Consider the following 18,024-nt stretch of genomic DNA (forward strand, 5'->3'; position numbering starts at 1 on the left):
GCTATAATTCTCATCATCCCAATTGCATCCCTGGTTCCTTTTCCTCTTCTAAATCCAAACTGATCATCTCCAAGTACATCCTCTATTTTCCTTTCAATTCTTCTTTTAAGTATCTTTGCTGTATGTGCAATAAGGCTTATTGTGTGATGGTCGCTGCATTTTGTAGCTTTTGTCTTTTTCTTTAAGGCAATCATTGTCACTTCTGTAAAGTCCTTGGGCCACTCCCCAGTTTAATATATGGTGTTTATTAGTTTTGTCTATCAGCCATACAGAATATAAATTTTTATTTCATTTTTTAGTTTACAAATCATCTGAAAATGGATCATAATTTGAACACTTGGGAACGATAACAATAACCATAACAAAACAAACAAAAAATAAGATTTGAGGCTTTCATGGTAGTGACTATGAAGAAAGCAGTCTTTTGGGATTTGGCACCGTGTATATGTGGTGTTAACTGACGTTCCTCCGAAACGTCGGTTAACACCACATATACACGGATCAAATCCCAGAAGACTGTTTCCTTCAAAATATGATATTTTCGTCTCAGTAAAATAATCAAACCTAAGTTCGAGTCTTTAACTTTAGAGGAAATTGGTTATGAANCGCGCAGATATGCATCCAGAAACACACAGAGACACATAGACAACCATACGCACACTTGTGTGTGGCCCCCCCCCCACACACACAAACACACAGATATATAGTATATGTGGGTACCAATACTGCCACACATATATACACAAGCACATGGACACAGACACACATACATGCAGACAGACAAAACAACACTTACACTGATGTAAACCATACAAAAACAATCCCGCAGACATACACACACACAAAAAACACACAGACACAAAAAACACACAGACACAAGCACAAGAACATAGATATGCACACAAACAGATATAAATGCTCAGACACACAAGGTCTTTTGAAACTTTTGAAAATGGTAGATTTTCACCAAATTTGGCAGGATTGTGATACTACAGGATGTCATCTGAAAGTAAAATATACTCTTCTCAGTCTCTTCAATGCTGTTTTTTTGTAAACTCTTTGGATGACCTATTGCTAATGCTAATGCTGTTCAATAAAAGATATTTGTGAAAAATGTAGGTTTTCACCCTTTAGCTTGGTGGCATTATGACCTCATTTACAGTCTCACAGCCTGATGTTGGGTCATTTTCTGAAGACCACTGAAAATAAGATACTTCTAGGTGATGACAAATTCCATATGTTTCATACGATTCAAAAGAGTTTTGATTACATACAAGTGGATATCTCTATATACCTGTATAAATATCGCATAATTGGAATCAAATATGTTTGCATTATTTATATTAAGAAAGATTTAATATGAACAAATAAACAGAAAACTTGCAATTCTCATACCTTCACCATGTCCAGCACAACATAAAGCTTGCCTAGTGATCCCACTACCCCATTCCTCTCTGCAGAAAGTTGGAGAAGTTCCAGGGTTGTCACTGGGTGGCCATACAATGCCAAGTCAACAACTTTTTCTCCCAGTGTAACTTCTGAACCCACTGATACGAGCAATGACTGAAAAAATAGAAAACAAAACAATTCAGAATTTAACCTTTAACAGCCGAATATTATATATATACGTAGGTCGTACCGAAAGTCATGAGCAACTTTTTTTTGCATGCAACCTGGGAGGTGGTAGGTGGAACCAGCTGTTGTGTTAACCTTGAGTGTCTTGTGACATCAATAGCTTGCATCACGTGACCAGTATCACTCCTAACAAAATGGTCGACAACGATATGTCGTTTCGCCAGTGTGCTGTCATCGAGCTTCTTGTGAAAGAAGAAATCCCTGCTGCAGAAATTCACCAGAGACTTCAGCGTGCTTATGGAAGTGCGTGCATGGGTGCGAGCAGTGTTTGAAGATGGGAGAAACATTTTAAAGATGGGAACACCAGCATCAAAGATGAGTCTCGGAGCGGTCGTCCTCAAACAGCCTCAACTGAATGCAACAAGGAAAGAGTGGATGAGATCATTCAAGATGACAGGCATGTGACTGTGGACTCAATAGCCCGAAAACTTGGAATAGGGCACAGTGCAGTACAGGAGATGATTGAAAGCTTGGGCTATATGAAAGTTTGTGCTCGTTGGGTCCCACGGTTATTGACCGAAGACCACAAAGGTCACCGAAAAGCCATCACCTCAGAACTACTGCAGAGATATCGACAAGAAGGCGATGATTTTTTGCTCTGTACTGTGACAGGTGACAAAAGCTGGTTTCACCATTTCAAGCCTGAAACGAAACGGCAGAGTATAGAATAGCACATTTGCATTCTCCATCAAAAAAGAAGGCAAAGACATTGCCATCAGGTGCGAAGGTGATGGGTACAGTCTTCTGGGATGCAGAGGGGTTTATTCTGGCTGAATTCCTGGAACCTGGGCAAACTATCAATGCTGCTCGTCATGTCCAGATGCTGCACAAGCTCCGTCATGCATTTCGCGATAAATGTCCAGGACGAAACATCATCATCCTGCATGACAACGCTCGCCCCCCACGCCACTCACCTCACATTGGAAGCAATTGCAAATATGGGGTGGGAAGTTCTTCCACAGCCTTCCTATAGACCTGATCTGGCACCCTCCGACCATCATCTTTTCGGATTTGTGAAGGATCAGCTGCGTGGACAACATTTTGAGACAAGGGAAGCAATTCAGAAAGCAGTGTGTTTGTGTCTTCAGATGGCTGGAACGGAACTTCACAGAAGGGGAATTTTCAAACTCCCAGAACGCTGGGAGAAATGTGTACAAAGAAGTGGCGATTGTGTGGAAAAATAAAGAAAGGTCTGTAGACTGAGGTGGTGTATTTGGTTTGTCAATAATAAAGCATGTTACTTTACAAAAAACTGTTGCTCATGACTTTCAGTACGACCCTCGTATATGCAGCAAGCAGCAACCTGAGTTGGCCGAATGTTATATATAATATGCAGCAGGACACGTGCTCTCTTTGGGAGTGCTGACAGTTTGACCTTGGGTATGAAAGCAAAACAAATGCTCGTAACGTCATGTCAGTGTTCATTCCTTAGCTCTGAACAATGAAATCGTTTATCACAGTACTGGTTTTGATGCTATTTACGTTTAGATATGACTGTTTATGACCTGGTCAGCCAAATATAGACCAGCTTTGTTTCGAGAACTGATGAGGAAATATTCATCTATGCTTGCATATGAGTGCTTCCAGAGCCTTCAAGGAAGTGTGACACATTCAAGGATTGGTTTTCAGTGATGAATTAGGAAGTCAGCGTCGGATTGTCTAATATTTCTTTATCAGTTAAAAAGTCAGTGTCAGACTGCCACATATATCTTTGTACATCGTTTTTATTTTGTGTCTGGGAAGAGGTATAAACCCACTGAGCCAGTATTACTTTGTGAGTAACAGGCATCTTCGCCACTGCAACTTTCGGTATCAGTGTCGGACTGGCACTCTTTTCGACTAGTATTATAATTACTTTGCATCACTATTTTGCAGGTATTACTAATAGGTGAGACTGTCGCTTTGTCAATCAACATAATTTATTCGATTTTCCTAGAATCCCCCTCCTCCAAGATGATTCTTCAATCACACAAAGCAAATATCACTGTCAGTGCCGTTTCTCGGGGGAGGCCAAAGTTATCAGGGGGCCCAACTGAGTCAACTGGAGGTGAAACATTCACAACACTGGCCAACCAAAGGGAAACAAAGACGTCGTGTGTTTTGCTAAATAAGAAAAGCAGGAGCATGCTCTTCTATTGTAAAAAGTGCAATGCCACTTTGTGTGAGGTGGACTGGGCATCAGAGTGTATCGTAAACTGCGAAGTGATGCAGTTCAAACTCGTGTACAATCTGAACAAAATATAATTGTATATAGTGTGATTATATTTACAATATCACCATGATTCAAGGTTGAAGAAAAAACAATGGGTAACTCCTTTGGAATTTCATAACCTATATAATAAAGATTATATTTTGCAATTCATGAGAAAATAATCACAGTTAATTTTCGTTTGTAAAAATTACTATTTGGTGTATATGCAGAAAATTTTATTGTCTTTCAGGCTGTTTTTCGTTTGTATTTCTATGTTGCATAGAACAGAAAGTGTGTATTTTTTTTTTCTGAAAGTTTGCAATGTTAATTAATTAGGGCGAATTAAATACCGGCCGCAGAGGGCCATACGTTAAAGGTTAAGGGACTATACTGTATTTAGGTTTTTGCTATTTAATGATGTGCAATTAGTTACTGAAACCTTTAAAATAGCAATCTTATTTAAATTTATAAGGCACTCGATTTTCATCAGAATATATTCATGAGTTAATTTTCTAATTCTATTTGTTGCATAACCATGAAATGTTCCTGCTAGTAATGTGTAATTGTTCTGATACACCAGTCTTCTTGTGCCAGTTGGATCACATGCACAGCTGTGTCTAGACCTTTTGTCTAATCTGACATTTGGGCTACAGATCTTATTCTTTCCACCCTTATACCAATATCTCCCTTGCCAGGACCAGCAGCTGTTCCTCTGTGCTCACCGATTGCAGATACATGGTATCAGGTGGTCAAATTGAAAACTCTGTCCAATTTTATTCCAAAATTATTTGTATTCTTCAGTGCCTCCTGATCAAGCAGCCAAGTCCACACATCATTTGTTGATGTAAGTTGTTTTGATACTCTCTGAATTGAGGAAAGGTTATCTCAGTATATGCAGACAATGTATAGACTGTACTATAGTTGTTCATTTTCTCTGGGTTACATTATGTTTAGGATTTTGTTATGCATTCACTGGCCAAAGTCATCTTTTTGCTCAGAGATAAGTCTTACTTATATTTTGTTCTTCATTTAATTAAATATTTATTTTCTCTTCATTATTTATTGACAGTCTTCCATTTATAATTTGATTTGCACTCCCCCCTGAATAAGTGCCCTTCTCCCTTTTCGTCCAAGGCACCTAGTGCCCCCTGAATAAGTGCCCTTCTCCCTTTTGGTCCAAGGCACCTAGTGCCCCCTGAATAAGTGCCCTTCTCCCTTTTGGTCCAAGGCACCTAGTGCCCCCTGAATAAGTGCCCTTCTCCCTTTTGGTCCAAGGCACCTAGTGCTATCTATTGAAAAAATCCAAAAAAGGAGGAGGCAGTGCATGCTTATCTTGTTCATAACCTCAGTCATATTATCAGTTCTCTTCTTATCAGCAATTCAGCTAATATTTATGGGTGATATATTTTATGTTGGTGGGCTGTCAACCCTTTCGAGTAACCACCAAAATTGAGAAACAAGAATCTGGTATCAAAGATTTAATTCCCTAGAGGGATATTCTTCACATGGGTACAATTCATTTCAACGTTCCAGTAGCATAATGGGAAGTAGGATCCATCGCAGATGTGAAACATGGCCACACGACCAGTAGAAATTCAAACTCAGTGCTGGAATTAACTATAAGTATGCTTAAAATGATATCATAGAGAATAATGGTGACTGTAGTTACTCTGAAACTTTATTTTAGTAAAATCCAAAAATACTTATTCCATGGAAGAAAGAACGAAACCTAATTCAGCCATAAAAATTTGCATACTGTGGATGAGCTCCCACACCATGTTGCATTCACCCTTCTTCATCAAAGATTTCTAATTATCTTGCATGTTTGTAAAGAGCCAAAAGAAACTAATTTGATTGAAAAAATATTACTCTCCAAACCCATAACCTATCCATGATTATAAGTAAATCACTGCTTGTATGGTACTGACACTGCAACGTATAACATGATGTGCATGTCATTCAGGTATGTTACAGACCACAAGTTAAGTTTATGGTCAACATACAGCTATGTTTTGAAGCAAGCTTCTTTAATATTATCAATATATGGCTCTTACATGAAGAAATGGAAGTATACAACTTATTGCAGAAATATCACTCCTTCTGTATGGTACAAACTGAAGCCTGTATCCTTAGTAGTTTTATTCATACTTCACAATTAAATTGATGTTTACTCTGTTGTCTATATAGCGGCACCATACACAACACTACAACAATGAGGGATCCCTTAACTTGTATAAAATAAATACTTAACACCCAAAACTCTACAATCACAAATATAAAACTACCTATGCAGGACACATGCAAAAATACAAGATGCAATCCATGCACACACATTTCATTGGTCCTTCTCAGTGGGCATGTATTATTATAAAATATGACTGCATTTACATATATACAAATATATAGACATTATATTTCAAAGTTATGTGAAACATGAACTTACATTAAAAACGTTGAACATGGCGTGATAACTGGCAGTAATAACATTCGCAGAATAATAATATCCCGGTCTATCTGGGAACTGGTGTCGCACTGAAAGGTCTGCTGCACGACGTGTTACTGACTGAGTTAATGGAGTCATAAGGCCTGGAAAAACCTCCCTGGAAAATAATGAAAGCAAGATATTATAAGGTTAAATTTCAATGACAAATGTCAAATTTAACAAAATTATCCCTTTAACTAAAAAGCACTGACTTTTATAAGCTGAATTTATTTGGTGTTTAATCCGTTCAGGATCAACTACAAATACAATGGTGAAACCAGAATTTGTTTCATTCCTTCATATACCACTGCTGAACACATTCATGTTACATGTTTCTCAATGTCTGAATTCTGTGCCTGTTCAAACAATGTAAGTTGAAGAGGTTGTAAGCCATGTTCCCGAGAAAAATAGAGAAAATAATAAAAAACATAATAAACCTGACACAAAAATGTGATCTGGAGGTTATGTTAGTGCTTGTAAAAAGCTGAGGTTAGAAGAAAGACTCACTTAAAAACATATCCTATCTCTGGTTTTTCAACAACAGACATTCTACATTTCCATGAAATTATTAAAACAGAAGAAGGTATCTTTTGCTAAAAAGAAAATGTTAAGTCAAAATATTTACGCCTTGTAATTTTACCTTAAATCAATGGTTTCAAGGACATTCAAAGAGAAGATGTTCTGAGGAAAACGCATAACTGCTACTTGCCATCAAATATTCAATTTTAAATAATCTGGCTAGCAGGAATTACAGATGAATTATTGAAAAATGAATTATTTACAGACAGAATGCCACTAGTACAGCTTCCCATTATGTGTGTTCAAGAGTTATATTCTCAACTTTCACACAGACACCATGACATAAGCCTTGAAATGTCATTTAGAGATTTTCATAATTTATATATTTGTATAATTTTGCATATTTTTTAAAGATCTCCTGCAGCAGAAATTGTCAGGACCATATATTAACCTTTAAGTGACGGCCCTTTAAATTCCGGTAACGGCAGCGGGACGGATTTGATTTAAATACCCGCAATATTAAAGCAATAAAAACTGTAATCATTTCCTAAAATTGCTGTGATTTCTACAATTTTTGTGATAAACGAACCAAATAAACGCTGTTTTTTTCTAGAAAGAATATAGAATCAGATATTGTAATTTAGAGACTTTATAAAATGTGTAAAAATTTTTAGACTGATTCCAAGTATAAAATTGCCAAATTTGTCGTCAGCCTACAAGAATTCATATAGTTCTTGGAAGCAAGAACGCTCTATGCAGATGTGGCAACATAGGCAACACAGTGGATTGTTATGAAGATGATTATGTTTAGTCTCGCATGTCTCGAAGCATATACACGTACCTTCTTTGGTATGCAGAGATGTGGGCCTGTATATCTCCGTTTATAAGAACGCTGATTGTTTATACACAACAATTTCTCTGTACTGACCAGGCTCGGTTAGTTTATCACAACTCTCAAAGCCAAGCAGTGTCATAGAGCTTCAAAGTTTCGCAGCGAGAACAGTGATATTGTCAGCTCACCATGGCGTCGTTTCGTTTGGAAGATTCAGACATTTTTCAACTCATAAATGACTCCAAATCAGATTGTTTTACCGACAATTCTGAGAGTGGCGTTGGGGAAAGTGATTCAGAAATGGATTTCGACGAAGACCCATCATCTTGGTCGGCAACCTGGGGACCACCACACCAGCATGGCAAGAGGAGTGTGAATAATTATTCAGGTGGAGCTGTGGGCAAACTGTGGCAAACAGTTATAGCATCTGTCATCGAACCTGGAAATGGACAAATAAACTATTTTTCCATCTCCTGGATCTGAACAGTTACATCCTGTTGTCACACAGAGAATTTCGTCTCGCTCTTGTGCGGAACATGCTGGAAGGGGTCCACCTCGCCATCAATGGCCCAGGGGTTGAACCCCTGCCGTTTTATCGGAGATATCTCGATTATAGGAGGCCAAACCACATCACTGGCTGACTTCCTCTACTTCGCAATTGAGGTGTTGTGCGTGCTTTTCGCGTGGGAAATGAAGAACCGTCTAGACAAAGTGCGTGAAGTGCGATGTCGCACCCTGGAATTCCGGATGTTTCCAAGATTTCCACACGAAGCCAACTTCCGTTAGACGACGCAGGTGGGAAGAGACACAACTTATAAAGCTGGTGACCAAAAATCATGTAAGTAGAAAAAGAATTTATAACTTAAAATTAGATTTTAAAAAGCCGGCCGCACGCGTGGACTGCGCGACGATATATGGCGTCATTCGTCCCCTTGACTTTATTTTCATGACGCCATATGGTGTCGCTCGGCTCTTAAAGGTTAAATGACACTAGTGACTGTTATGATACTATAAGCCTACCATTCCTCTAGACCAGGACATCACTTATTCTGAATGGGTTTCTTTGTGGTTTTCCTCAGTCTGTCCAGGAAAATACCAAGATAATACCTTGAAATAGTTCACAGTCACTTCCTTCTATGTTCTTTTCAACTTAATCATTAATCTGCCTCCTTTTCAACTCCATACAGCCATGGTTACTGACAGAATTGTTAAATAAACCATAAATAAATAAAATCAACCTTCTGAGTCTCCTGTGCTCTGTTCACTTGGCAAAAGAGAAGGAATCTGCTTCTGAGATAGGAGTGCCCATGGCAGAGTGGTGCAAGGGGGGAAAGGGTGAACACAGACACAAGACAAGTGCTTATGGGAGAACAAAACTTCTCTGACATTGGAGAAGCACCACTATGGAAACATCAAACACTGAGACAACTCTTTTACTACTGATTCTGAACTTCTTCAAGCTATGTGCTTCCAGCATTAAATAAACAACTGGAACTCTTACCATCTAATACAAGCATCATCTTGTGTTTCAGAGTTTTATCATCAAGCAACCAGTAACACATGCTCATGAAATCTGTATTTAATATTTTATCAATTGAATGATTGACTCTTGGGTTATTTGGCAATACTGTTTCAACTGCAGAGGTTCTAAAACATCATACGAGATGGGAAGATGATCATGAACAGCGATGTGGCAAGGGTTTGGGCACTGGAGACACCGAGAAAGTCATGAAAACATAAGCAACGATAACTAGTAACCTGTGTCAGATCTGAACAGTGTTCCTCACTAATACAACTCTGGAGCCTGAGTGGTAAACCAATTTGTTCAGATTGCACTTTGAATGTATAGAACTTACACTTTATCCACCAAGGCAGTGAAGGACTGCCATCAGATGACATTAAACACGTTTATATATGATAATTTCTTAATACCCTGTATTTGCTGTTGTTAGGAATTCTGTGTCAGTGATGATGGGATCATCAAACTCATGAAGAAGCTCAAACTTTGACCACGAATCAAATGATGTGATTGGCCGAGATTGTAGCAAGTAGATTTGACCCTAAAACCAAAATAAAAATACAGACATTTTATGGTATAAATCTTCAAAGTATGATGTTATAATAAATTATTAGAGTCAAGGAAGTTTTAAGGTATGGTAGCTGACACAAAACAATTTTTTAATTCTCACTCTTGAGGGTTCTGTGTTCCAATTTTCATTTCATGCATCCTGTTGTGTTATAATATACAATTCTTTATTGGAGACTGTCACAACACAACTATATTAAGGTCAGTGCCTAGTTTGGCTCTGCTACATGTTTCAGCTAATAATCTACATCACGAGCCTCCAAAACAATTTATTATATATACATAAAATATAGAATATAATCTAATTTATTGAATTTTTATGCCAAGTATTTTAATGTAATTAATATTATTGTATCCAATTTTACTAGTCCTGCAGTTCAGTGGTGTATATATGTTAGCCATGTATTTGCCTGATGATGGTTATTAATAGTCGAAACATGTAGCAGAGCCAAACTAGGCACTGACCTTAATATAGTCATGTTGTGATGGTTTTAATAAAGCAATTCTGTGTTACATTTGCAAAAGTAGCCACCTGGCTGTGTATCATATGAGTCTTGTGGGTAAGAAGGTTTCTTGTTTGGCAAACTCGTACATAGTTAAAGATGGAAAGGCAACCAAACAGAATTAAGATAGGTAGCCAAACATAGCATGAAATTATAATCTTACCAGAAAAAAGGAGATAAGGAAGTATCTAATGAGATGAACGAAAAGTAGATGGCAGTAAATTTTTTAAGTGAAGGTCTTTTATTACAGCCCTGGCATTTGATCATTATAAGTTGAATTTTGAAACGTGAATGACTACTCTTCATATTGAGATGCTCTTGCTTCATAATCAGGTGGACCTGCATTCAATTCTTGGTTCAGAGACCATTTACCTTCAGTGACTTTCTTTGTATTTTTCTCAATCCATGGAATCAAATGCCAGTTCATGTGATTTACTATAAGTCACTCACTTTATGTTAATTGGGTTTTATTTATAATTTAAATTTACATTCTTCAATGATATAACGATATGTGAATAATGATTTGGAAAGGAAGTGCTTGTGATTTAATTTGAGGTACAATTTTGGCATCTGCTGACTGAAGAAAGTCACAATTAGTCTGTGCCCCAAAATTCGAACTCAGGACCTCCCACATACAAATCAGGAGTGCTACCTGCTTGATCATACTGTTTCTCCCTCTCATTAGATAATCTCTTCAGTTGAGAGAGAGTCATTATATGAATTAGAAAAGCAACATGCACACTGAAGCCTTCCTTTATTGTATGTGGTGTTTTCTATGTCACAAACACAAACTTGCATACCATGTTCTAACTCATAAAATACTGCAAAGTTTATTACATCATCAAATTAGTTAATTAAAATAGTTAATTATCATGTTTACTGTAAGACAAATATTTTTTTCAAGTATAACATTACAATTGTGGCAAATTAAACAAGACTGTAAAGGTGCAATCCATATCAGAGTGCACATAATTTCCATAGTGTTCTTTGCATCCTTGCATTTGCGGTAATCCAAAGGCTGTTTTTTGTTATTCCCCCCTTGGCACTAGAGCCCCAGTGGGCCTAGGCCTACCTCCATGAACTTCTCCGTTCACTTTGGTTTTTCTAGATCTTACACATTCGGTAGGACTCCTTGGGCGGGTGATCAGCTTGCCGCAAGGCCTCCACTGTATACAAACACAGAAAAATGCACACACACAAACTAAACATCCATACCCTGAATGGGATTCGAACCCACGATCTCGGTTTCCAAGCAAGCGAAGACAGTACATGCCTTACACCGCTTGGCTACGGTGACCAGCTCCAAAGGCTGTTACTTTGGTTATTTTCATGAAGATGGCTGCTTATTACTGTTTTTATGATTGCTGTGCTTCCCTGTGATACCATGACTACTACAGTGCATTTTGATAGCAGCACTAGTGTAGCTCATACTTCACAACTTTGTACACACAAAAGAGTTATTACCAACTGTAGGAAATTCATAAATTTGAGTTTTGGATGGATTTATACTGAATTTCATCAATACCCATTTAGGAGTTCTTGACTTCAAACTGTGAATGGACAGATGGGGAGATAGTTATGGCCTCCCTATATGCATTCCATTTATGCACACTGTGCAAATAATGTATAAAAAAAAAAGGGATTGAATGTCATCCTGAAGAATATAAATTAAACAATCACATTAAGGCCGCGCCATACCTCAAGTGGTTAGTCGCTGGTTTCCCATTGCGGCGGCCCGGGTTCAATCCCGGGTCTGGCCAAGTGGGATTTGTGGTGGACAAAGTGGCACTGGGGCAGGTTTTCTCCAAGTACTTCAGTTTCCTCTGCCAACTTTCATTTCACCAATTGCTCCACAATCACCCTCACCTATCATCTGGGGCTGGTACAATAGACCAGAAGTGGCTGCAGTGCAAGGGACTTAGTCCCACCCCACTAACAATAAAAAAATACACTCACATTTGAAATTGCCCATTCTATATCCCTGGGGCCTCCGAACATCTGCTCCAGTTGCAACCCCAGGCGACCCACTCTCAAAGCTTCTTCCTCTGTAAGGCAGAGCTGAGAGCCCTTTTCATTCTGCAGAGGTTCTGCCATGAGGCCACCTTTTGCTATAGGAAGGAAATTATTATAAGCAAATATAAACTACAATAATTCTCTTACAAATACTGTCAAGATGAGAGTACAAGTGCAAATCCAGTGTATGGGAAATCTACTAGTTACTTCCACAGTCAAAGTTTTCTTGCACACTTTCACCCACACACAGTGTTAGTCCTTGCAGAATTCAAACCAATTTCACTTTCTGTTTCATTTTAAATTTGAAGACCAGAGAACTGTTCTATAATCACAATGACAGGGTGTTGTATTTTAGCATCCTGTGGCACTGATTTTCACCCATGATATATATACAGTGTCCATCTTGCAGTGCATCCACTTTTACCTGTCACTTCACAACATGTTTCGGCACCATAGTGCCATCATCAGGTGCTCCATTTACACTAATCTATTGCATTGCATGCCATTATGTCAATGTAAAATTATTTAAAAAGTATTACATTACAACACCCCCAGCCAAAAAGGGAACATGCATCACGAGACACGATACACACGGCATATAAGAGGAATGACTCCCATAGTGGTGGAACAGTGCACGGGTTTTGAATTGGAACAGATAAGATGAATATCTTAACAAGATTTTAGTATACAAAAAATTTATTATAGCTGGCGAATATTTTAAAATACTTTTTAAATAATTTTACATTGACATAATGGCATGCAATGCAATAGATTAGTGTAAATGGAGCACCTGATGATGGCACTATGGTGCCGAAACATGTTGTGAAGTGACAGGTAAAAGTGGATGCACTGCAAGACGGACAATGTATATATATCATGGACAATGACAGCGAATGATGGCACACTGTAGTGCCCTTACTGCACAGAAGCAGAGGGCATTGTCATGTGTCAGGAAGTGTGAGCAATGTTTCAACCATCCAACAGGAAAGTGTTTTGCTGCTGTGGTGCTGACAATTTTGGGGGAAAATTAAAGTCAAGGTTGACCCTGAACCATCCCAGTAGATGTGACTGCCTTACACAGTCCTGTGAGCGTGATCAACTATTTTTAATAGATATAATTCAGTATATGCCCCTCCACTGTTTCACCTGAGGATGGAAACAGATTTGTTCTCTGAAAAATTGCATTCTGTTCAGAATAATATGCAATGGACAACTTCCACAAAATCCTGCAAGGAAATATCATGTTCCCCATAAATGGAATGAGGATGGCTGCAATAGAAAAGTTTAAATTACAAGTATAAACAATAAGTTATGGAATGTGACACAGCCCAATTAAAAAAGTGGGGAACAGAATCTTATTACTACATGCAGATAAAACGGGGTAAGAACGTGATGCTTGGAAACAGTGGTGATCATAAAAGTGAAGAACCTGGTATACATAGTGTGTCCAGGTTCTATTAGGATTGCATTCATTAAAAATACAGGACGTGAATTATTTTCAAAATTTCACTCTTTTTATTCAAAATATTCTCCTTCTGAATCAATACATAGCTGGAATCGATTGAAAAGTTTTCGAAAACAGTCACTGTACTCCTTTTGTGGAATCGCATTTAAAACTGCGGTAGATTCCCTTTGGATGTTCTGGATGGTGTCATGATGGTCTCCTTTCATCGCCAACTTAACTTTTCGAAACAACCAGAAATCTTTTGGAGCCAAATCTGGTAAATACGGAACATGGTCAAGGACTGTGATCCCTTTTCTGGCCAAGAAATCGCGCATGATCTTCAATTTGTGGGGTGGTGCACTGTCGTGGAGGAGCGATCAGGAACCTTGCTCTCGATATTCAGGTCAAATTCGAAGAATTCTCACCCACAAACGAATGAGGACAACAAGATAATAATAAGAATTCACTGTTTGACCTTCTGGCAGAGATTCCTTGTGAATGATTCCTCTGGAATCAAAGAAAACGGTTAGCAGTGTCTGTCTTTACTCGACTCTTTTGCATGCACACTTTCTTTGATTTCGGCTGGCTTCTTTGGGCTCAACCACACTGCACTCTGCCACTTTGTGAGAGGCTCATATTGAAAACACCATGTCTCATCACCAGCAACAATCAATTTTGTAACTTTGTATCACTCTTCGAAATTATAGACAGCCACAGCTGAAACTTCAAGAATCTTAATTCCACAACTTACCAACAGATGGCACTGCAGGGCAAAATTTAAAAAATTGAATCCTAACGGATCCTGGACACACTGTGTATCAACATGAAATTGAATGCTAGGGAAAGGAAACACCAATTATCAAAATATTAGTTCAGAACATGTTTACTTTCTCAGTAAGGCACAGAAGGACAACTGGAGATAAGATGGTCTGTTATGACTTCAAACAATTGATTATGTCACTTCATTCATTATTCATTATTAGAGGGGGTGGGTTTCCCCATGCACCGCGACTAGTAGTCTATTGTACGTCCCCCTTTAATTTCTACTGTCGCCATACCCTACCGGTACTGGTGCTTGCTATCTGCCCCTTTCAGCCAGCGAGGTCGGCCCCCTTTCTGGCAGTGGTACCTGATTATGTCACTTAATTTTCCTGTTTCAGCTACAGGAATTATACAATATGCAATGATATGAGAAGATCTTCTCTATGAGGCTTTAGAGAAAGGTGTCCATGACCTAGTTCTACGCATTCACTTATATCAACTGAGAAAAACTATAAAAAACTTCAATGAGGGTAAGATCATAAAATCCGAATTTTTAAGACACTAAGAATTGGGATTGTGATCTCCTGGGTTGCGACACAGCACAGTTTCTTAAGGAGTTACAAACACTTCAGATAAACCTGCTGTCCCTGCATATGACGCGAGCTATTCCTCCAAAATGCTGGTAACCACTTGTGAAATTACTTAGTGTCACACTATGAAAGACTAAAGGTAGTTGATAACCAAGGCATTATTTCAACTGGACGCCTCCCAGCTACATGTCTGAAAGATTACTGCTTCATCACCCTGCTTGGCGACACTATGTGCCTTAAGTGATATTTGAGAAATGTGAATCCTATTACAGAAACAAAATTAAAGGAATATTAAATAATAAAAGTTCATATAGTAAGAAAATCAAAACTGTAGTACATCATTCATCTCAATAATATCAGATGCATTCTTTAGGTACTGTATCCTGTAAAAACATTTCAATTCTCCACAATCAGCCACTTACCACTTTTCCTAGTAGCAAGTTAAATTATGTTGGTCTCCATAATGAAAATAAGTGTGGCATAATGATTCAACTCAATAACAGTGCTGGTTGTATACAGTTGAAGTTCTAGAATGTATTTATGGGGCATCTGCTTTGAAGCTCATGGTTACTGGACAGGCTGACAGATTATTTGTGTGATTTTCCTCAGTCTCTCCAAGTAAATTCCAAGATAACTGTATTGAAATAGGCCAAAATGCTCACCTTTGAAATAATTATTTACCAACAATTCAAGGTTGTCTATGTACCTCATTTCAATGATATTTAAGCTCAGCAGTAGAAAAGGCAGTGTTAAATAATATAAGAATCAACTGTTAAAAACCAATGCAAAGAACAGCATAATCCCTGGAAATGGTTATGTTTTATTTACATTCAAGCACTTATATGAATACTATACTAACATTGTGTTTGACATCGTCCATTGACTGACATACATGTTTTATACACACCACTCTTTGCGGGATGGCTTCAATCTCATCCTCAAGCAACTGGTTGTCATTATACCAACAAAATTGTTAGAAAGTTTTTGATTTTGATACTAAAATCAATGACGACAATGTGGTAGTCTGCTTGTTCCCATATTAGCTTATTATTCAAAATCTTCTGGGTTCGTTCCCAACCTATGCCACTAATATGACAATAAAGAGTAATAACAGGCCTGTCAAAATAATAGCAACAGTAGTCTGAAGACAAGAGTATAACCAACTCCATAAATGTCACCTAAGAAAACTGACAATGTCCATTGTTATATTCATATTATACACCAACCAATGTCACAGAGGCAGTTGTTTATCTGATTAACTAGTTATGTTACTGATGATATTGAACATATATTTCAAATGTCTTATTTCACCTGACATGATGACTCTGTGCCCCTTATTGCCACATATGCTCTCCTTCGGCACTACTCTACCCGTTCTATCCCTCTCTAGGACAACTGTGTCAGGCTCCACCTGTGCCGATACCACACTCTAAAATGAAAATGTGTATAAGTGAACTGAATTCATGCATTTAATTTCTTTCTTGATAAATTATCGTTAAACAACACAAAGTATTAAAATTAAAATAACAGAAATTAAGATAAATATAATTGTGAGATGGTGGGGGACAACAGTCACTGCTTTTGGCTAAAAATTCTTGCACAAACAAAACTGACAGTGCAGTATATGGAGAACCGAATCTCCAGCATGCCACTCCCTGCAACCTCTTCACTAAATATTCTTCTGAAAATGTTGTAGAACATCTACATAAATACTGTATGCTGATTTAAATTTCATCTCTGTTGGATTAACAGTTGACATATGATTTCATCAACATGAAAAACAAAATAAACAAGATCTTCATATTGAAAAGAACTTCTATGGCCTTTTTTGAGCAAGTTTATGCTAGAATTTTCTGTCACAAAACTGTCATTTTGTTTCAGGTTTGTAACCATAAACCAACATGCCTCTTACATCAGTGTAATGTCTTGAGATATACTGATATGACTCTGCCCATTATCATCAGTCAGCAGATGAGCATGATTGAATGTTGTATTTGAGTGGTTAGCTCTTCTGCGTCATGTTTTGGGGGTCCAGGGGTCAAATCTCGGCCCCTAGAGACTGACTGTCAATGCTGAGGTTTCTCATCAATTTTGTTAGACCTTCAGGCAAATACTGAGACAGGACTTAAAATCAGTCCAAAACCACAACATATCACATCCTTTCAAATAAATTATTTACCAATTATCCTATTATTCAATACTTTATAGCATGATCTACTGAGCACAATATTAAACACACCATAAATAAATAAAATATGAGGTAGAGTTGTTGGTAATCAACTGGATGCTCATATTTTGCATCAAAATATAAGGGGCAGTCAAATGAATATGGGTCACCACGCATAATTCACATGGCTCACAAGTTGGTAACACTGGAATTTGCTTACGGTACGACCATCTGGTGGGGACTCAGGAAAGCACGGTGACAATGTGCCCTTGCACACTAGTTGTTTGTTTATTGTGCTGGAAGTAAGGTTAGCACTACATGTGGTCGTCCAACATCAGTAATGAAGGCGGGTAAAGAAGAAGAGCGAAGTGCAGTGCGCTTTTTGACTGCTGAAGGAGTAGGAGGACAAGAAATGCATCATCGCATGTCTGTTGTTTATGACGAACACAGCATGTCACGTTCACGTGTGCTGGCGTGGCATAAGAGATTCCGAGAGGGACGTGTGTAACTGCAAGATGATGCTCGCCCAGGACGGGCTCATTGTGTCATCACACCTGATGTTATTGCTGCGTGGGATGGTCATATCCGGGCAAACCAACGGATAACTGTGGAAGAAATTAGTCTTTTGATGGGAATAAGTCATGGTTCCATACACACCATTGTGACAAAACACCTGCTGTACCTCAAAATCTGCGCGCAGTGGGTTCCACATCAACTCACGGAGGAACTGAAGACTCAGAGAATGGCTGCATCACTGGGTCACTTGCAATGATACCATGAGGAAGAGTATGCTTTTCTGT

The 18,024-nt window shown here is 38.3% G+C and overlaps 1 protein-coding gene across 7 annotated transcripts in view; it reads right to left on the minus strand.

The window, feature by feature from the left end:
* LOC111869195 (prodigiosin synthesizing transferase PigC) overlaps nt 1-18,024 on the minus strand; it is an 86,952-nt gene that overhangs the window by 25,589 nt on the left and 43,339 nt on the right. For all 7 annotated transcript variants that reach the window (XM_023860496.2, XM_023860497.2, XM_023860492.2 and 4 more), the window contains 5 exons: nt 16,369-16,486; nt 12,205-12,356; nt 9,592-9,719; nt 6,270-6,426; nt 1,396-1,563 (listed from right to left, as the gene is read on the minus strand). In XM_023860496.2, coding sequence (XP_023716264.1) covers nt 1,396-1,563; nt 6,270-6,426; nt 9,592-9,719; nt 12,205-12,356; nt 16,369-16,486 — 723 coding nt within the window. The remainder of the gene's footprint in view (nt 1-1,395; nt 1,564-6,269; nt 6,427-9,591; nt 9,720-12,204; nt 12,357-16,368; nt 16,487-18,024) is intronic.

Source organism: Cryptotermes secundus, unplaced genomic scaffold, assembly GCF_002891405.2.
Source record: "Cryptotermes secundus unplaced genomic scaffold, Csec_1.0 scaffold1940, whole genome shotgun sequence".
NCBI lineage: Eukaryota > Metazoa > Arthropoda > Insecta > Blattodea > Kalotermitidae > Cryptotermes > Cryptotermes secundus.